The sequence below is a fragment of the Pristiophorus japonicus genome, chromosome 5 (assembly GCF_044704955.1).
Source record: "Pristiophorus japonicus isolate sPriJap1 chromosome 5, sPriJap1.hap1, whole genome shotgun sequence".
Lineage (NCBI taxonomy): Eukaryota > Metazoa > Chordata > Chondrichthyes > Pristiophoridae > Pristiophorus > Pristiophorus japonicus.
In genome coordinates, this window is record NC_091981.1 from 305,806,260 (window position 1) to 305,826,941 (window position 20,682).

General features: G+C 45.6%; 1 protein-coding gene across 6 annotated transcripts in view; it reads left to right on the top strand.

The window, feature by feature from the left end:
- The window catches only part of LOC139264794 (zinc finger protein 180-like), a 540,876-nt gene extending 521,402 nt beyond the window's left edge, over positions 1 to 19,474 (top strand). Inside the window, exons 1-5 of one of the 6 annotated variants that reach the window (XM_070881936.1) lie at positions 1,856 to 1,936; positions 6,787 to 6,877; positions 12,709 to 12,889; positions 14,734 to 14,922; positions 17,544 to 19,474. In XM_070881936.1, the coding sequence (XP_070738037.1) occupies positions 17,894 to 18,901 (1,008 nt within the window). In that variant the 5' untranslated portion in view covers positions 1,856 to 1,936; positions 6,787 to 6,877; positions 12,709 to 12,889; positions 14,734 to 14,922; positions 17,544 to 17,893 and the 3' untranslated portion in view covers positions 18,902 to 19,474. Of the gene's footprint in view, positions 1 to 1,855; positions 1,937 to 2,421; positions 2,614 to 6,786; positions 6,878 to 12,708; positions 12,890 to 14,733; positions 14,923 to 17,543 lie in introns of those variants that run through there. The other 5 variants (XM_070881937.1, XM_070881935.1, XM_070881938.1 and 2 more) reach the window with 5 other exon arrangements.
- The last annotated feature ends 1,208 nt before the right edge of the window (positions 19,475 to 20,682 follow it).

Here is a 20,682-nt window from a genome sequence, read left to right on the forward strand (position 1 = left end):
GGAACCTCAGGTAGAATCCCTCAGCTGAAGTCAGATGGAAACTGATCACCTCGTATCGAATCGGGTAATATCTATATAGGTTGTGAGTCCTATATTCTGTAGTAACTAATGAGCAGTGTTTGTTAAAGCATTTATTAGAGATAAGTTGGCTTGTGAATCTAGTGTCATAGTCTTTTGTTCAGGTTAAACTTACTGTGGGAACCCTCAAAGGAAAATTGTGAACCTATTTGTTCGTCCTTTCGAACATCGAGCGAATTTGGTGCAACACCATGGAGAGGTTGCAGAGAGATTCACTGAGATGATACCAGGGAAGAGAGGCTTTAGTTATCGGGAGATTGGAGAAACAAAGACCTGTCCTTATGTAGCACCTTACCTGACCTCAGGATGTCCCAAAGTGCCAATGAAGTACAACAACATCAAAGTACATTTGAAGTGCATTCACTGTTGCAATGCCGGAAATGCGGCAGACAATTTGCACACAGCAAGCTGCCACAAACAGCCATGTGATACTGGCCAGATAATCTGTTTTAGTGAGATTGCTTGAGGGCAAGTTTATTGTCATACTCTATTTTTTCCCTCTTAATCAATCTCTTGGTTCTTTTTTGCTGAATTCTAAACTGCTCCCAGTCCTCAGGCTTGCTATTTTTTCTGGTAACTTTATGTAACTCCTCTTTGGATCTAATACTATCCTTAATTTCTTTTGTTAGCCATGGTTGGGCCACTTTTCCTTTTGTGTTTTTAAGCCAGAAAGGAATGTATAACTGTTGCAATTCATGCATTCGTCCTTTAAATATTAGCCATCAGAGATAGTGACAGAGAGACAAACACAGAATCAGTCTTAAACTGCCTAACTTTGTCTGCATATTACGCTCTATAGTAGTATCACACATTAATGTACAGCACCAGTGGAAAAGAGAGAGAGAGAGAGAGACAATATCAATCTTACACTTATACAAAAGCAAGTCTTACGCTTGGTATCAGTGTCTCCATATTACGCTCAGTAACAGTGCCACACTGTCATGTATAGCACCAGAGAGAGACATACTCAGTGTTGCACTTCCAACGGTGTTTCCACATCATGTGAAATAACAGTATCCCGTCTTCACAGACAGTACATGAGAAAGGAGATCGCAACAGAGAGCGAGAGATGGGGAAGGGGAGAGAGGGCTGAGCGAGAGACGGGAGTGCGAGACAGGGCAGTGAGACACAGAAACATGCACAGTATCAGTTCCAGACTTACCTGTGAGGTCCCGTTTTATCCTGAAAGATCCCATTGGAGAGAGAGAAGTTAAAGCCCCCCTCTCACTGATATTGTACCAGAGACAGACACATTATTAATCCCAGACTGTGGGACAGTGTCAGAGAGTGAGAGAAACAATGTCCCACATTTAACCCTCGCTTGCCTCTTGTACTCGCTGCAATCTTGCAGCTCAGGGCTGCTCGGTATTATTCTCAGTGAGCGAGTGCTTCACTCTAACTAAATTAAACTGGGACAGTTTCTGTCAGATATTAACTCCTGCACAGTCTCAGCAAACACTCCTAATCCTCCGAACCTCCGATGTTTCTGGAGGGTTGCTTTGTGAAGACGGGCTCATGAATTGTAAAACAATGTGCACAGAATGATCCCACATTGAACATCTCCAAGGGACAAGGCTCCCAGCTTTAAACATTCTCTATCCTTTCCCCCCAGGCCCAGTTCCTTTGCTCAGATTCTGATAAAAGTAAATTGGGAAAAGTGCACTTTGATTTTTACAGGCTGAATTATTGCAGAGAGCTGGGCATACGCGGTTCAGCCCCGCCCCCGGTGTCGATTCCCAGTGAGCAGAAGAGCGCATGTGCCCTCCCCTCCCCCAGCCCTACCTCTGATCGCTATTCACTCAGTGAGCGGAAGAAGATGGTTTAAAACAGCCGGGAATGGAGACACCACGGCCCCGGGGTAAGGCAGCGAGCAGCAGCCTCCTTACAGCAGCAGCGCTCGGGGAGCGTGTCCGCAGATGGGCTCAGAGATCGGCGCTGAGTCCGGGGGGAGTTCAGGGGGAGTCGGGGGCTGTGTAAGAGGCAGAGTGGGTCCAGGGTAAGGGAGACAGAATGGGCACAATCTGCTATTTACAATCTGCTGCTTTCTCTCTCCAAACCAGTAGTGAACATTCCTGGTTTAGTTCCAGTCTCACGCTGTTTGTTGTCATTGGACAGCGAACAGCGGAAGCAGAGCCGGACACTGAGGGTTTATACAAAGCATCGATTGCAGGGAGCTGGTGAGAAATGTGAAGGACATGTTTTAAACAGCAGCTCTTTGTTTCTGGTTGAATGGTTAGTGCCCTGGGGGAGGGGAGCACCAATCTGAGCTGTGTAAAAGTCCATGCTCCATCGGGTCGTCCCATTCCTCAAGCAGGGCAGGGGTTGGGTTGTGTCTGGATGTCAGTAAATTGTTGTAAATCTGCCCAACACACTTGGTGTGTAGAAGCTGAGTACTGCAGTACAGTCAGACGCTGACACTGTTTGTATCGCTGGCTTCCCTTGGTGAATGTCAGCGAGAGGCACGGCTTCTGCAGCTGGGAGAGAAGGCAAAACACAAGTAGATGGAAATCAAAAGGTGATGTCACAGCCAAGGGGGTAAGTGATTAGTGAGTAGCTTTTCTTTTTCTTCACTATATCAGTAAGTAACCCTTAGCATTGCTGTTGCCAAATTAAGATTATCCAAGGGTTAGGTCATTGCAGGAGAGCTCGGACACGTGTTATGCTCCTCCTGTACCATGTGGGAACTCAGGGACATCTCCAGTGTCACTGACGACTACGTGTGCGGGAAGTGTATCCACCTCCAGCTCCTGACGGTCCGCACTGCGGCACTGGAGCTGAGGGTGGATTCAGTCTGGAACATCCACGATGCTGAGAATGATGTGAATAGCACGTGTAGCGAGTTGGTCTTACCGCAGGCAAAGGGTCCACAGCCAGATAGGGAATGGAAGACTAACAGGAAGAGCAGTGCAAGGAAGGTAATGCAGGGATCTCCTGCGGTCATCCCCCTGCAAAACAGATACTCTGCTTTGAGTACTGTTGAGGGGGATGACACATCAGGGGAGGGCAGCAGCAGCCAAGTTCATGGCACCGTGGCTGGCTCTGCTGCACAGGAGGGCAGGAAAAAGAGTGGGAGAGCGATAGTGATAGGGGATTCAATGGTGAGGGGAATAGGTAGGCGTTTCTGCGGCCGCAACCGAGACTCCAGGATGGTATGTTGTCTCCCTAGTGCAAGGGTCAAGGATGTCCCGGAGCGGGTGCAGGACATTCTGAAAAGGGAGGGTGAACAGCCAGTTGTCATGGTGCACATTGGTACCAACGACATAGGTAAAAAAAGGGATGAAGTCCTATGAGACGAATTTAGGGAGCTAGGAGCTAAATTAAAAAGTCAGACCTCAAAAGTAGTAATCTCAGGATTGCTACCAGTGCCACGTGCTAGTCAGAGTAGGAATCGCAGGATAGCTCAGATGAATTCGTGGCTTGAGCAGTGGTGCAGAAGGGAGGGATTCAAATTCCTGGGACATTGGAACCAGTTCTGGGGGAGGTGGGACCAGTACAAACCGGACGGTCTGCACCTGGGCAGGACCGGAACCAATGTCCTAGGGGGAGTGTTTGCTAGTGCTGTTTGGGAGGAGTTAAACTAATATGGCAGGGGGATGGGAACCTATGCAGGGAGACAGAGGGGAATAAAATGGAGACAGAAGCAAAAGATAGAAAGGAGAATAGTAAAAGTGGAGGGCAGAGAAACTCAAGGCAAAAAACAAAAAGGGCCACTTTACAGCAGAATTCTAAAGGGTCAAAGTGTATTAAAAAGACAAGGCTGAAGGCTCTGTGCCTCAATGCGAGGAGTATTCGTAATAAGGTGGATGAATTAATTGTGAAGATAGCAGTTAATGGATACGATGTGATTGACATCACAGAGACATGGCTCCAGGGTGACCAAGGCTGGGAACTCAACATCCAGGGGTATTTAACATTTAGGAAGGATAGACAGAGAGGAAAAGGAGGTGGGGTGGCATTGCTGGTTAAAGAGGAAATTAATGCAAAATAAGGAGGGACATTAGCCTGGATGATGTGGAATCGGTATCGGTGGAGCTGTGGAATACCAAAAGGGCAGAAAACGCTAGTGAGAGTTGTGTACAGACCACCAAATAGTAGTAGTGAGTTTGGGGACAGCATCAAACAAGAAATTAGGGTTGTGTGCAATAAAGGTACAGCAGTTATCATGGGCAACTTTAATCTACATATAGATTGGGCTAACCAAACTGGTAGCAATGCAGTGGAGGAGGATTTCCTGTAGTGTGTTATGGATGGTTTGCTAGACCAATATGTCGAGGAATCAATCAGAGAGCTGGCCATCCTAGACTGGGTGATGTGTAATGAGAAGGGACTGATTAGCAATCTTGTTGTGCGAGGCCCCTTGGGGAAGAGTGACCATAATATGGTAGAATTATTTACTAAGGTGGAGAGTGACAAAGTTAATTCAGAAACTAGGGTCCTGAACTTAAGGAAAGGTAACTTTGATGGTATGAGGCGCGAATTGGCTAGATTAGACATGGCAAATGATATTTCAAGGGTTGACGGTGGATAGGCAATGGCAAACATTTAAAGATCATATGGACGAACTTCAACAATTGTACATCCCTGTCTGGAGTAAAAATAAAACGGGGAAGGTGGCTCAACCGTGGCTAACAAGGGAAATTAAGGATAGTGTTAAATCCAAGGAAGAGGCATACAAATTAGCCAGAAAAAGCAGCAAGCCAGAGGACTGGGAGACATTTAGAATACAGCAGAGGAGGACAAAGGGTTTAATTAGGAGGGGGAAAATAGAGTATGAGAGGAAGTTTGCCGGAAACATACAAAAAATGACTGCAAAAGCTTCTATAGATATGTGAAGAGAAAAAGATTAGTGAAGACAAATATAGGTCCCTTGCAGTCGGATTCGGGTGAATTTATAATGGGGAACAAAGAAATGGCAGACCAATTGAACAAATACTTTGGTTCTGTCTTCACAAAGGAAGACACAAATAACCTTCCGGATGTACTAGGGGTTCGAAAGTCTAGTGAGAAGGAGGAATTGAAGAATATCCTTATTAGGCGGGAAATTGTGTTGGGGAAATTGACGGGATTGAAGACCGATAAATCCCCAGGGCCTGATAGTCTACATTCCAAAGTACTTAAAGAAGTGGCCCTAGAAATAGTGGATGCATTGGTGATAATTTTCCAACAGTCTATCGACTCTGGATCAGTTCATATGGACTGGAAAGTTGCTAATGTAACACCACTTTTTTAAAAAGGAGGGAGGGAGAAAACGGGTGATTATAGACCAGTTCGCCTGACATCAGTAGTGGGGAAAATGTTGGAATCAATCATTTAGGATGAAATAGCAGCACATTTGGAAAGCAGTGATAGGATTGGTCCAAGTCAGCATGGATTTATGAAGGGGAAATCATGCTTGACAAATCTTCTGGAATTTTTTGAGGATGTAACTAATAGAGTGGACAAGGGAGAACCAGTGGATGTGGTGTATTTGGACTTTCAATAGGCTTTTGACAAGGTCCCACACAAGAGATTGGTGTGCAAAATCAAAGCACATGGTATTCGGGGTAATGTACTGACGTGGATAGAGAACTGATTGGCAGATAGGAAGCAGAGAGTCGGGATTAACGGGTCCTTTTCAGAATGGCAGGCATTGACCAGTGGAGTGCCGCAGGGCTCAGTGCTGGGACCCCAGCTCTTTACAATATACATTAATGATTTAGATGATAGAATTGAGTGTAATATCTCCAAGTTTGCAGATGACACTAAACTGGGTGGCGGTGTGAGCTGTGAGGAGGACGCTAAGAGGCTGCAGGGTGATTTGGACAGGTTAGGCGAGTGGGCAAATACATGGCAGATGCAGTATAATGTGGATAAATGTGAGGTTATCCACTATGGGGCAAAAACACGAACGCAGAATATAATCTGAATAATGGCAGATTAGGAAAAGGGGAGGTGCAATGAGACCTGGGTGTCATGATTCATCAGGCATTGAAAGTAGGCATGCAGGTACAGCAGGCGGTTAAGGCGGCAAATGGTATGTTGGCCTTCATAGCTAGGGGATTTGAATATAGGAGCAGGGAGGTCTTACTGCAGTTGTACAGAGCCTTGGTGAGGCCCCACCTGGAATATTGTGTTCAGTTTTGGTCTCCTAATTTGAGGAAGGACGTTCTTGCTATTGAGGGAGTGCAACGAAGGTTCACCAGACCGATTCCTGGGATGGCAGGACCGACATATGAGGAGAGACTGGATCAACTGGGCCTGTATTCACTGGAGTTTTGAAAGATGACAGGGGCTCTCATAGAAACATATAAAATTCTGACGGGACTGGACAGGTTAGATGCAGGAAGAATGTTCCCGATGTTGGGAAAGTCCAGAACCAGGGGACATAGTCTTAGGATAAGGGGTAAGCCATTTAGGACCAAGATGAGGAGAAACTTCTTCACTCAGAGAGTTGTTGATATCAGTTCATTGGATATATTCAAGAGGGAGTTAGATATGGCCCTTGCGGCTAAAGGGATCAAGGGGTATGGAGAGAAAGCAGGAACGGGATACTGAAGGAATGATCAGCCATGATCTTATTGAATGGCGGTGCAGGTTCGAAGGGCTGAATGGCCTACTCCTGCACCTATTTCCTATGTTTCTATATTAATTGAACGACTAAATTCATCACTTTAGTCTTTTCTACTTCTCCTGTTCTTGAATGATCAGAGATACATTTTCTTCCTACAGGTAACTAATTGAAGGAAATGGAACAAATGTGAAGTTTCCTCCACCTGAGACATAAGGAACAGTGCAAGCGACTCCTTGTCAAATACAGTAGGTATGGTATCACTCACAGAGTGCAAATACACAGAGGGATAAGAACATCAGAACTATGAGCAGGAGTTGGCCATATGGCCCCTCGAGCCTGCTCCATCGTTTAATACGATCTTGGCTGATCTAATCATGGACTCAGGTCCATTTCCCTGCCCGTTCCCCATAACCCCTAATTCCCTTATCGGTGAAGGAACTAGCTCTGTCTTAAATTTATTCAATGTCCCAGCTTCCACAGCTCTCTGAGGCAGCGAATTCCACAGATTTACAACCCTCTGAGAAAATAAATTTCTCCTCATCTCAGTTTTAAATGGGCGGCCCCTTATTCTAAGATCATGTCCCCTAGTTCGAGTCTCCCCCATCAGTGGAAACATCCTCTCTGCATCCACCTTGTCAAGCCCCCTCATAATCTATATTTCGATAAGATCACTTCTCAATCTTCTGAATTCCAATGAGTAGAGGCCCAACCGACTCAACCTTTCCTCATAAGAACATAAGAATTAGGAACAGGAGTAGGCCATCTAGCCCCTCGAGCCTGCTCCGCCATTCAATAAGATCATGGCTGATCTGGCCGTGGACTCAGCTCCACTTACCCGCCCTCTCCCCGTAACCCTTAATTCCCTTATTGGTTAAAAATCTATCTATCTGTGACTTGAATACATTCAATGAGCTAGTCTCAACTGCTTCCTTGGGCAGAGAATTCCACAGATTCACAACTTTTTGGGAGAAGAAATTCCTTCTCAACTCGGTTTTAAATTGGCTCCCCCATATTTTGAAGCTGTGCCCCCTAGTTCTAGTCTCCCCTACCAGTGGAAACAACCTCTCCGCCTCTATCTTGTCTATCCCTTTCATGATTTTAAATGTTTCTATAAGATCACCCCTCATCCTTCTGAACTCCAACGAGTAAAGACCCAGTCTACTCAATCTATCATCATAAGGCAACCCCCTCATCTCCGGAATCAGCCTAGTGAATCGTCTCTGTACCCCTTCCAAAGCTAGTATATCCTTCCTTAAGTAAGGTGACCAAAACTGCACGCAGTACTCCAGATGCGGCCTCACCAATACCCTGTACAGTTGCAGCAGGACCTCCCTGCTTTTGTACTCCATCCCTCTCGCAATGAAGGCCAACATTCCATTCGCCTTCCTGATTATCTGCTGCACCTGCAAACTAACTTTTTGGGATTCATGCACAAGGACTCTAAAAGAGTTTCATGCACAAGGACCCCCAGGTCCCTCTGCACCTCAGCATGTTGTAATTTCTCCCCATTCAAATAATATTCCCTTTTACTGTTTTTTTTCCCCCAAGGTGGATGACCTCACACTTTCCGACATTGTATTCCATCTGCCAAACCTTCGCCCATTCGCTTAACCTATCTAAATCTCTTTGCAGTCTCTCTGTGTCCTCTACACAACCCGCTTTCCCTCTAATCTTAGTGTCATCTGCAAATTTTGTTACACTACACTCTGTCCCCTCTTCCAGCTCATCTATGTATATTGTAAACAGTTGTGGTCCCAGCACCGATCCCTGTAGCACACCACTAACCACTGATTTCCAACGCGAAAAGGACCCATTTATCCCGACTCTCTGCTTTCTGTTAGCCAGCCAATTCTCGATCCATGCTAATACATTTCCTCTGACTCCGCGTACCTCTATCTTCTGCAGTAACCTTTTGTGTGGCACCTTATCGAATGCCTTTTGGAAATCTAAATACACTACATCCATCGGTACACCTCTGTCCACCATGCTCGTTATATCCTCAAAAATTCTAGTAAGTTAGTTAAACATGATTTCCACTTCATGAATCCATGCTGCGTCTGCTTGATTGCACTATTCCTATCTAGATGTCCCGCTATTACTTCCTTAATGATAGCTTCAAGCATTTTCCCCACTACAGATGTTAAACGAACCGGCCTATAGTTACCTGCCTTTTGTCTGCCCCCTTTTTTAAACAGAGGCATTACATTAGCTGCTTTCCAATCGCTGGTACCTCCCCAGAGTCCAGAGAATTTTGGTAGATTATAACAAATGCATCTGCTATAACTTCCGCCATCTCTTTTAATACCCTGGGATGCATTTCATCTGGACCAGGGGACTTGTCTACCTTCAGTCCCATTAGCCTGTCCAGCACTACCCCCCGAGTGATAGTGATTGTCTCAAGGTCCTCCCTTCCCACATTCTTGTGACCAGCAATTTTTGGCATGGTTTTTGTGTCTTCCACTGTGAAGACCGAAGCAAAATAATTGTTTAAGGTCTCAGCCATTTCCACATTTCCCATTATTAAATCCCCCTTCTCATCTTCTAAGGGACCAACATTTACTTTAGTCACTCTTTTCCGTTTTATATATCGGTAAAAGCTTCAAAAGACTCATAAGTCAACTGCCTCATCTCCGGAATCAACCAAGTGAACCTTCTCTGAACTGCCTCCAAAACAAGTGTACCCTTTTGTAAATATGGAAACCCAAACTGCATGCAGTATTCCAGGTGTTGTCTCAGCAATACTCTGTATAACTTGAGCAAAATAATAGCTGGGGTCCCAGCACTGACCCCTGCGGCACCCCACTAGTTACTGATTGCCAACCCGAGAATGAACCATTTATCCCGATTCTCTGTTTTCTGTTAGTTAGTCAATCCTCTATCCATGCTAATATATTACCCCAAACCCGTGAACTTTTATCTTGTGCAGTAACCTTTTATGTGGCACCTTATCAAATGCCTTCTGGAAGTCCAAATACACCACATCCACGGGATCTACACCTTCTTCATTACATCCTCAAAGAATTCCAACAAATTTGTCAATCATGACTTCCCCTTCATAAATCCATGCTGACTCTATCTGACCGAATTATGCTTTTCCAAATGTCCTGCTACTGCTTCTTTAATAATGGACTCCAACATTTTCCCAACCACAGATGTTAGGCTAACTGGTCTATAGTTTCCTGCATTTTGTCTGCCTCCTTTTTTAAATAGGGGCATTACATTTGCAGTTTTCCAATCTGCTGGGACCTCCCCAGAATCCAGGAAATTTTGGTCAATTACAATCAATGCATCCACAATCCCTGCCGCTACTTCTCTTAAGACCCTAGGATGCAAGCCACCAGGTCCAGGGGATTTATCTGCCTTTAATCCCATTATCTTACTGAGTACCAGCTCCTTAGTGATTGTGTTAAGTTCCTCCCCCCCCTATAGCCCCTTAACTATTCACTATCGGGATATTGTTAGTGTCCTCTACCGTAAAGACTGATACAAAATATTTGTTCAGAGTTTCTGCCATCTCCATGTTGCCCATTACTAATTCCCCGGTCTTGTCCTCTAAGGGACCAACATTTACTTTAGCCATTCTTTTCCTTTTTATATACCTATAGAAACTTTTGCTACCTGTTTTTATATTTTGTGCTAGTTTACTTTCATTGTCTATCTTCCCTCTCTTAATCATTTTTTTAGTCATTCTTTGCTGATTATCAATTCCACACTCACAGACAGCAGAAGTAGTCAGTCCCGTAATGATCCCAATGTGCAGATATACATTTTCAATCCAGCAATCAAACAGAGCAGGAGAGACAGAAGTTGTGAACATTTCACCACAGCTCAGTTTACAGGTTTACAGGTAGATCTATCAATCCCAGTCCAAAAACACACCCATTATCAGCTGGGAAGGCACTGTGCTAATCTCACAATTGTGCAGCCTTAGTGACAAATCAAATATCAGAGAGAATAGACAAATAGTATCTGAAAGGTATAGAATAAAACCACATCATATACCCCAGATTGCAGACTTATCTACATATTACATACCTGTCCAAAAGTCTCATTAAGATTCAGACTGAGATACAGAATGAATCCCATAATCACGAACCGTACCAGAGATTGAAAAATGCAGAATGTATCCCACACTCACACAGTACCACAGATGGATAGAGACAAAATCAATCCTACACTCACACAATACTGGAGACTGAAAGATACTCAATGAATCCCATACTCACACACAGTACCAGAGGCTAAGAGTTAGAGAATGAATCCCAGACTCTCACAGTACCAGAGGCTAAGAGTTACAGAATGAATCCCAGACTCTCACACCGTACCAGAGACTGAGAGTTACAGAATGAATCCCAGACTCTCACAGTACCAGAGGCTAAGAGTTACAGAATGAATCCCAGACTCTCACACACCGTACCGGAGACTGAGAGTTACAGAATGAATCCCAGACTCTCACACCGTACCGGAGACTGAGAATTACAGAATGAATCCCAGACTCTCACACCGTACCGGAGACTGAGAGTTACAGAATGAATCCCAGACTCTCACACAGTACCGGAGACTGAGAGTTACAGAATGAATCCCATACTCACACACAGTACCGGAGACTGAGAGTTACAGAATGAATCCCAGACTCTCACACACAGTACCAGAGACTGAGAGTTACAGAATGAATCCCAGACTCTCACACCGTACCGGAGACTGAGAGTTATAGAATGAATCCCAGACTCTCACACACAGTACCGGAGACTGAGAGTTACAGAATGAATCCCAGACTCTCACACACCGTACCGGAGACTGAGAGTTACAGAATGAATCCCAGACCCTCACACAGTACCGGAGACTGAGAGTTACAAAATGAATCCCAGACTCTCACAGTACCAGAGACTGAGAGTTATAGAATGAGCCCACGTTAATAAACTGTACCAGAATCTGACAGAAATTAAACAAATTCAACACTTATATTATGTGGCAAATAACGACTAAAGCATGATTAATCCCACACTCAACTATTTACAATCTATATTAATGACTTGGATGAAGGGACCGAGTGTAATGTCGGCAAGTTTGCTGATGATACAAAGATGGTGAGAAAGCAAATTGTGAGGAGGACACACAAAATCTGCAAAGGGATATAGACAGGCTAAGTGAGTGGGCAAAAATTTAGCAGATGGAGTATAATGTGGGAAAATATGAGGTTATCCACTTTGGCAGAAGTAATAGAAAAGCAAGTTATAATTTAAATGGAGAGAAATTGCAAAGTGCTGCAGTACAGAGGGACCTGGGGGTCCTTGTGCATGAAACACAAAACGTTAGTATGCAGGTACAGCAAGTGATCAGGAAGGCAAATGGAATGTTGGCCTTTATTGCAAGGGGGATAGAGTATAAAAGCAGAGAAGTCCTGCTACAACTGTACAGGGTATTGGTGAGGCCACACCTGGAGTATTGCGTTCAGTTTTGGTCTCCGTATTTAAGGAAGGATATACTTGCATTGGAGGCTGTCAGAGAAGGTTCACTCAGTTGATTCTGGAGATGAGGGGGTTGACTTATGAAGATAAGTTGAGTAGGTTGGGCCTGTACACATTGGAGTTCAGAAGCATGAGAGGTGATCTTATTGAAACAGATAAGATAATGAAGGGGCTTGACACAGTGGATGCAGAGAGGATATTTCCACTCATAGAGGAAACTAGAACTAGGGGACATAGTCTCCAAATAAAGGGTCGTCCATTTAAAACTGAAATGAAGTGGAATTTTTCTGAGTCGTAAATCTGTTGAATTCTCTGCCCCAGAGAGCTGTGGAGGCTGGGTCATTGAGTATATTTAAGGCGGAGATAGACAGATTTTTGATTGATAAGGGAGTAAAGGGTTATGGGGAGCGGGCAGGGAAGTGGAGCTGAGTCCATGATCAGATAAGCCATGATCTTATTAAATGGCGGAGCAGGCTCGAGGGGCCGAATGGCCTACTCATGCTCCTATGTTCTTTACATGATAATGACCAGATAAACTGTTTTTGTTACGTTGATTGAGGGATAAATATTGCCAGGACACCAGGATAACTCCCCTGCTCTTCTTCAAAATAGTGCCATGGGATCTTTTATATCCACCAGAGATAGCAGATGGGGCCTCAATTTATCGTCTCATCCGAAAGACGGCATCTCTGACAGTCCGCACTCCCTCAGCACTGCACTTGGAGTGTCAGCCGAGATTTTTGTGCTCAAGTCCCTGGAGCAGCACTTGAACCCACAACCTTCTGACTCAGAGGTGAGAGTGCTACCCACTGAGCCATGGCTGATCCCTCTGTTAAGGGAAATAGGTCCTTGCTATCCACTCTATCCAGGCCCCTCATAAGTTATACACCTCAATTAGGTCCCCCCTCTAATCCTTCTACCAATTACTTTAAATCTATGCCCCCCAGTTATTGACCCCTCCAAGAAGGAAAATAGGTCCTTTCTATCCACTATATCTAGGCCCCTCATAATTTTATACGCCTCAATGAGGTCTCCCCTCTGCCTCCTCTGTTCCAAAGAAAACAACCCCAGCCTTCCCAATCTTTCCTCATAGCTACAATTCTCCAGTCCAGGCAACATCCCTGTAAATCTTTGTACCCTCTCTGGTGCAATCATATCGTTCCTGTAATGTGACCAGAACTGCATGCAGTACTCTAGCTGTGGCCTAAATAGTATTTTATACAGTTCACGCATAACCTCCCTGCTCTTATATTCTGTGCCTCGGCTAATAAAGGCAAGCATTCCGTATGTCTTCTTAACCTAATCCACTTGTGCTGCTACCTTCAGGGATCTGTGGACATGCACTCCAAAGTCCCTTTGTTCCTCTACACTTCTCAGTGTCCGACCATTTAACATGTATTCCCTTGTCTTGTTGGCCCTCCTCAAATGCATTACCTCACACTTCTCCAGATTAAGTTCCATTTGCCACTGTTCTGGCCAGTCCATTGATACCTTCCTGCAGTCTACAGCTTTTTTCTTCATTTTCAACCACACGACCAATTTTTGTATCATCTGCAAACTTCTTAGTCATACCACCTACATTCAAGTTCAAATCATTGATATATACCACAAAAAGCAAGGGACCTAGTACTGAGCCCTGTGGAACCCCACTGGAAACAGCCTTCCAGTCACAAAAACACCTATCGAACATTACCCTTTGCTTCCTGAGTCTGAACCAATTTTGGATCCAACTTGCCACTTTGACTTGGATCCCATGGGCTTTTACTTTTGTCTACCATGTGGGACCTTATCAGAAGCCTTGCTAAAATCCATATCCACGACATCAAATGCACTCCCCTCATCGACCTTCCTTGTTACCTCTATGTTAAAGCTATCCAGTCAGTTCCACTCTCCTGCACTTTCCCAATATCTTCCCTTCAGTATTTATCCAATTCACTTTTGAAAGTTACTGTTGAATCTGCTTCCACCGCCCTATCAGGCAGTGCGTTCCAGATTGCAACAACTCGCTCATAAAATGTTTTTCCTCATGTCACCTCTGCTTCTTTTGTCAATCACCTTATTCTGTGTCCTCTGGTTACCGACACTTCTGCCTCTGGAAAGAGTTCCTCCTTATTTAGTCTATTAAAACCGTTCATGATTTTGAACACCTCGATGAAATCTCCTCTTAACCTTTTCTGCTCCAAGGAGAATTACCGCAGCTTCTCCAGTATCTCCACATAATTGAAGTCCCTCATCCTTGGTACCATTCTAGTAAATCTCTTCTACACCCTCTCTGAGGTGTAGACATCCTTCTGAAAGTGTGGTGCCCAGAATTGAACACAATGTGTCAGCTGAGGCCTAACCAGTGTTTATAAAGGTTTAGCATAACTTACATCGAATGCTGATATCTGTGTGATGGGTTTAGACGGGCGAGGTTTATCCAGTCAGTTGGATGTGAGCTGAAACATGTTCACTTGGAGCGGAGAGCCAGGGACACGCTGTGTAACCGGGCACAGACACTCTGCACAGCTCACACATCACTTCTTTCCCACTTGGCCCAAAAGGAATATATTAATTGTATCAATTGATTTGACTTGACTTTAAATAGTTGTATTTATAAATTTAATCATGCTTCTCTAATTTTATTTTTTAACTCAGATTCACGGCCTCATTTTATTTCTTCCTCTGAGCCCCTCAACTTCATCTGGCAGCGTAATGTTGGTGAGTGGTGATTGATTGCCCTGGGAACCAACAGGAAGAGAGCTCAGAGGTCGGAGGGCCAAGGGAGCAGCGTGTTCTGCAACCAATCGCGGTGCTTGAGGGGTGGATCCTGAGTCGGCCTATCAGGTGAGTCAGTGAGAACCCTTGTTAAACAATTTATTTTTTAAAGTTAAATTGAGATAGCTAGAAACAATTTCCTTTGGTGAAGGGGACAGAACCTTAAAATTAGAGCTAGGCCGTTCAAGGGTGATGTCAAGAAGCACTTCCTCACACTAATGTTTCCCCTGGCTGAAGAGTCTAGAACTAGGGGCTCATAGTCTCAGGATAAGGAGTTGGCCATTTAAGACTGGGATAAGGAGGAATTTCTTCACTGTGAATCTTTGGGATTTCCCATTCCAGAGGGCTGAGGATGCTCAGTCTTTGAGTATATTCAAGGCTGAGATCGAGAGACATTTTGACACTTTTGATAAGGTCCACATGGCAGACTGGTCACGAAAGTAAAAGCCCATGGGATCCAGGGCAAAGTGGCAAATTGGATCCAAATTGGTTCAGAGGCAGGAAGCAAAGAGTAATGGTTGATGGGAGTTTTTGTGACTGGAAGGATGTTTCCAGTGGGGTTCTCAGGGCTCAGTACTAAGTCCCTTGCTTTTTGTGATATACATCAATGATCGAGACTTGAATGTTCGGGGTATGATTAAGAAGTTTGCAGATGATACTAAAATTGGTTGTGTGGTTGACAATGAAGAAGAAAGCTGTGGACTACAGGAAGATATCAATGAACTGGTCAGGTGGGCAGAACAGTGGCAAATGGAATTCAATCCGGAGAAGTGTAAGGTAATACTTTTGGGGAGGGCTAACAATGAAAGAGAATACACGTTAAATGGTAGGACACTGAGAAGTGTAGAGGAACAGAGGGACCTTGGAGTGCATGTCCACAGATCCCTGAAAGTAGCAAGCCAGGTAGATAAGGTGGTTAAAAAGGCATACGGAATACTTGCCTTTATTAGCCGAGATACAGAATACAAGAGCAGGGAGGTTATGCTTCAACTGTATAAAACACTAGTTAGGCCACAGCTGGAGTGCTGCGTGCAATTCTGGTCATCACATATAGGATGTGATTGCAGTGGAGAGGGTGCAGAGGAGATTTACGAGGATGTTGCCGAGAGTGGAGAATCTTGGCTTTGAGGAAAGATTGGGTAGGCTGGATTTGTTTTCCGTGGAACAGAGGAGGCTGAGGGAAGACCTCATTGAGGTGTATAAGATTATGAGGGGCCTAGATATAGTGGATAGAAAGGGCCTATTTCCCTCAGCAGAGGGATCAGCAAACAGGGGGCATACATTTAAAGTAATTGGGGGGAGGTTGAGAGGGGATTTGAGGGGAAATGTCTTCACCCAGAGGGTTTTGGGAGTCTGGAACTCACGGCCTGAAAGGGTGGTAGAGGCAGAAACCCTCACCACATTTAAAAAGTACTTGGATGTGCACTTGAAGTGCTGTAACAGACCTAGAACTGGAAAGTGGGATTAGGCTGGATAGCCTCTTGTTGGCCGGCACAAACATGATGGGCCAAAATGGCCTCCTTCCGTGCTGTAAACTTCTATGATTTTAAAGGAATTGAGGGTTATGGGAATAGTGCGGGGAAGTAGAGTTGAAGATCAGCCTTGATCTCATTGAATGGCAGAGCAGGCTCGAGGGGCTGTATGGCCCACTCTTCCCCTATTTCTTATGCTCTTAAAGCATAGTGTAAATCGGGAACTCTGTTCCCCATAAAACTGAGGCTGGGGGCCAATTGAAAATTCCAAAACTGAGATAGATAGATTGTTCTTAGGCAAGGGTATCAATGGCGATGGAACCAAGGCAGGTAGACGGAGTTAAAATACTGATCAGCCACCATCTAATTGAATGGCGGGAAAGGCTCCAAGGGCTGAATGGCCTTTTCCTGTTCCTATGTTCCTACTTAGTGATGCCTTTTGTAAACAGCTTTTACAGGGGATTAGAAGGGGAGGATATGAAGACACGATTAAACCTGGGTTCCTCCTGTTCCTTTGACTCAGTCACACTGAGCCATCGGGAGGAGGGTCCAGTGACCCTGCTGGAAAATGCAAGTGTGAGGCCTCAGGTGAGTGGAATAGTCCATCGACACTCACTGTCGAAGTTCACACATGGAGATTGGGCACATGGGTCACGTATTGGAGGGGAACCATTGAGTGTAGAACTGAACCCAGCCAGAGTCAGCACCTTCAGTGGAGGGGAACCAATGAATGTAGAACTGAACCCAGCCAGAATCAGTACCTCCAGGGGAGGGGAACCAGTGAGTGCAGAACTGAACCCAGCCAGAGTCAGTACCTCCAGGGGAGGGGAACCAGTGAGTGCAGAACTGAACCCAGCCAGAGTCAGCACCTTCAGTGGAGGGGAACCAGTGAGTGTAGAACTGAACCCAGCCAGAATCAGTACCTTCAGGGGAGGGGAACCAGTGAGTGTAGAACTGAACCCAGCCAGAATCAGTACCTTCAGGGGAGGGGAACCAGTGAGTGCAGAACTGAACCCAACCAGAGTCAGAGAAGGAAAAAATGTTGGAGGTGGTATAATGGGTTTGAATTTTAGCACAGGGAGTAGGGAGAGTGTGTGGGACAGGGATTTACAGCTGTGGGGAAACCAGAGAGGAATGTATGTACCATAGAAACTAGAATATCTGATCTGAATTTCTATCCTGTCCTTACAGTGATGATTTTGTAAACTCCTTTTACAGGGTATTAGAACGGGAGGATTTGCAGACGGGAAACTCGAACCAAACATCACATCAAGATGTGATAGTCACTAGATTCATTACAACCTGAATATCATCGGCCTTTGAAAGTGGAAGGAGAAATGTTTGTCTGTTCTGTCTGTGAGAAAGGATTTCAAACATCAGTGTGACTGGAAAAGCACCGAGACACACACACCCGAGTGAGTGTTCCAGTACACTGCCTGTGGAAAGAGGTTTAGCCAGTTACACAGGCTGAAAAAACATCGCACCATTCACAGCGGGGTGAAACTGTACACGTGTTCTGTCTATGAACCAGGCTTCAACTGATCGTCCAACCTGGAGAGACTCACACCATGGAGAAACTGTGGGAATGTGGTGACTGTGGGAAGGGATTCAGTTACCCGTCTGAGCTGGAAATTCATCGACACAGTCACACTGGGGAGAGGCCGTTCACCTGCTCCGTGTGTGGGAAGGTATCCACTCGATCATTCCACTTGCTGACACATCAGCGAGTTCACACTGGGGAGAGGCCGTTCACCTGCTCCGTGTGTGGGAAGGGATTCACTCGATCATTCCACCTCACTGATCACCAGCGAGTTCACACTGGGGAGAGGCCGTTCACCTGCTCCGTGTGTGGGAAGGGATTCACTCGATCATTCCACCTCACTGATCACCAGCGAGTTCACACTGGGGAGAGGCCGTTCACCTGCTCCGTGTGTGGGAAGGGATTCACTCGATCATTCCACCTCACTGATCACCAGCGAGTTCACACTGGGGAGAGGCCGTTCACCTGCTCCGTGTGTGGGAAGGGATTCACTCGATCATTCCACCTCACTGATCACCAGCGAGTTCACACTGGGGAGAGGCCGTTCACCTGCTCTGAGTGTGGGAAGGGATTCACTCGATCATTCCACCTGCTGACACATCAGCGAGTTCACACTGGGGAGAGGCCGTTCACCTGCTCCGTGTGTGGGAAGGGATTCACTCGATCATTCCACCTCACTGATCACCAGCGAGTTCACACTGGGGAGAGGCCGTTCACCTGCTCTGAGTGTGGGAAGGGATTCACTCGATCATTCCACCTGCTGACACATCAGCGAGTTCACACTGGGGAGAGGCCGTTCACCTGCTCAGTGTGTGGGAAGGGATTCACTCGATCATTCCACCTCACTGATCACCAGCGAGTTCACACTGGGGAGAGGCCGTTCACCTGCTCAGTGTGTGGGAAGGGATTCACTTGTTCATCTCACCTCACTGATCACCAGCGAGTTCACACTCGAGAGACTGTTCATCTGCTCTGTGTGTGGGAAAGGATTCATGAAATCATCTCACCATCTGAGCCACCAGCGTTCTCGCAATGACAAGAGGCCATTTACCTGCTCTGAGTGTGGGAAGGGATTCACTCAAGTCATCCCACCTCAGTGCACACCAACTTGTTCACATCAGTAAGAGACCGTTTAAATGTTCTGACTGTGAGAAGAGCTTTAAAAGCAGAAGTGGTCTGATGGTGCACCAACACACTCACACTGGGGAGAGGCCGTTCACCTGCTCCATGTGTGGGAAGGGATTCAGTCAGTCATCCCACCTCACTGATCACCAGCGTGTTCACACTGGGGAGAGGCCGTTCACCTGCTCCGTGTGTGGGAAGGAATTCACTCGATCATTCCACCTCACTGATCACCAGCGAGTTCACACTGGGGAGAGGCCGTTCACCTGCTCCATGTGTGGGAAGGGATTCACTCAGTCATCCCACCTGCTAAGACACCAGCGAGTTCACAAGTGACTGCAGGGGATGGATTTTGCTGTTATTGCTGCTGTTAATCACATTCAGGCCTGAACCGTGTTCATTCTGACAGTTGGGGTTTGTTTCCGCTGTAACTGGGCTGGAGTTTAATTTTCTGGATATCTGACAAATAAATCAGCTTTGGTTCAAACACAGTGTGTCGATTCCTTGATGTCTCCAATATAAGGGGAGACTAATTGATATCCTGTTACCAACTGTTCCATTTTTGGGCCTTTTCTCCTTTTGTTCAATAAAGACTTGTCCTTACCTGACCTCAGGATGTCCCAAAGTGCTGTACAGCCAATGAAGTACAACAACATCAAAGTACATTTGAAGTGCATTCACTGTTGCAATGCCGGAAATGCGGCAGACAATTTGCACACAGCAAACTGCCACAAACAGCAATGTGATACTGGCCAGATAATCTGTTTTAGTGATATTGTTTGAGGGCTGATGGGGCCTTGGTTCAGCAATTCATCCGAAAGATGGCAACACTGACAGGGCAGCAATCCCTCAGTACTGCATTGGAATGTCAGCCTAGATTTTATGCTCAAGTCTCTATAGGTGCACTTGAACCCACAACCAACTGACTCAGAGCCGAGAGTGCTACCACTGACACCCAATCATTACTCACCATTATTTCAGTTCTCATTCCTTCGGTTACTCTCATGGACAAATCCCAGCTCCCCGTACCTTCCAGAGTGCCTCTCCTAGTCTTGGTATCCAGGGAAGGTATCGGTAACACATCCATGTACCTGCCTGGAAGTGTTTGATGGGACAGTGTAGAGGGAGATTTACTCTGTATCTAACCCCCTGTACCTGCCCTGGGAGTGTTTGATGGGACAGTGTAGAGGGAGCTTTACTCTGTATCTAACCCGTGCTGTACCTGCCCTGGGAGTGTTTGATGAGACAGTGTGAAGGGAGCTTTACTCTGTATCTAACCCGTGCTGCATCTGACTGGAGAGTGCCTCAGGCAGACACTAGGTGCTTAGACTGACCCATTCCCCGATGCTGATATCCATCACATCGATGAGAACATCATTTAACCCAAAATAAGAGAAACCAATCAGTTTCTCTCCCGGACACAGATCTGGAGGGACAGTGAATGTCCTGAACATTGTTGTACAGAGTGCCCAATAGTTCCTCCCTGTGTCTGAAACTTTTGATGATGATTTGAATTTAATGCCCTCGAGTTACTGACTCACCAACAGGTGGAAATAGTTTTTCCTCATTTACCTGATCACATTTTGTGGGGTGCCGCAGGGATCAGTGCTGGGACCCCAACTATTAACAATCTATATTAATGACTTGGAAGAAGGGACTGAGTGTAACGTAGCCAAGTTTGCTGCCGATACAAAG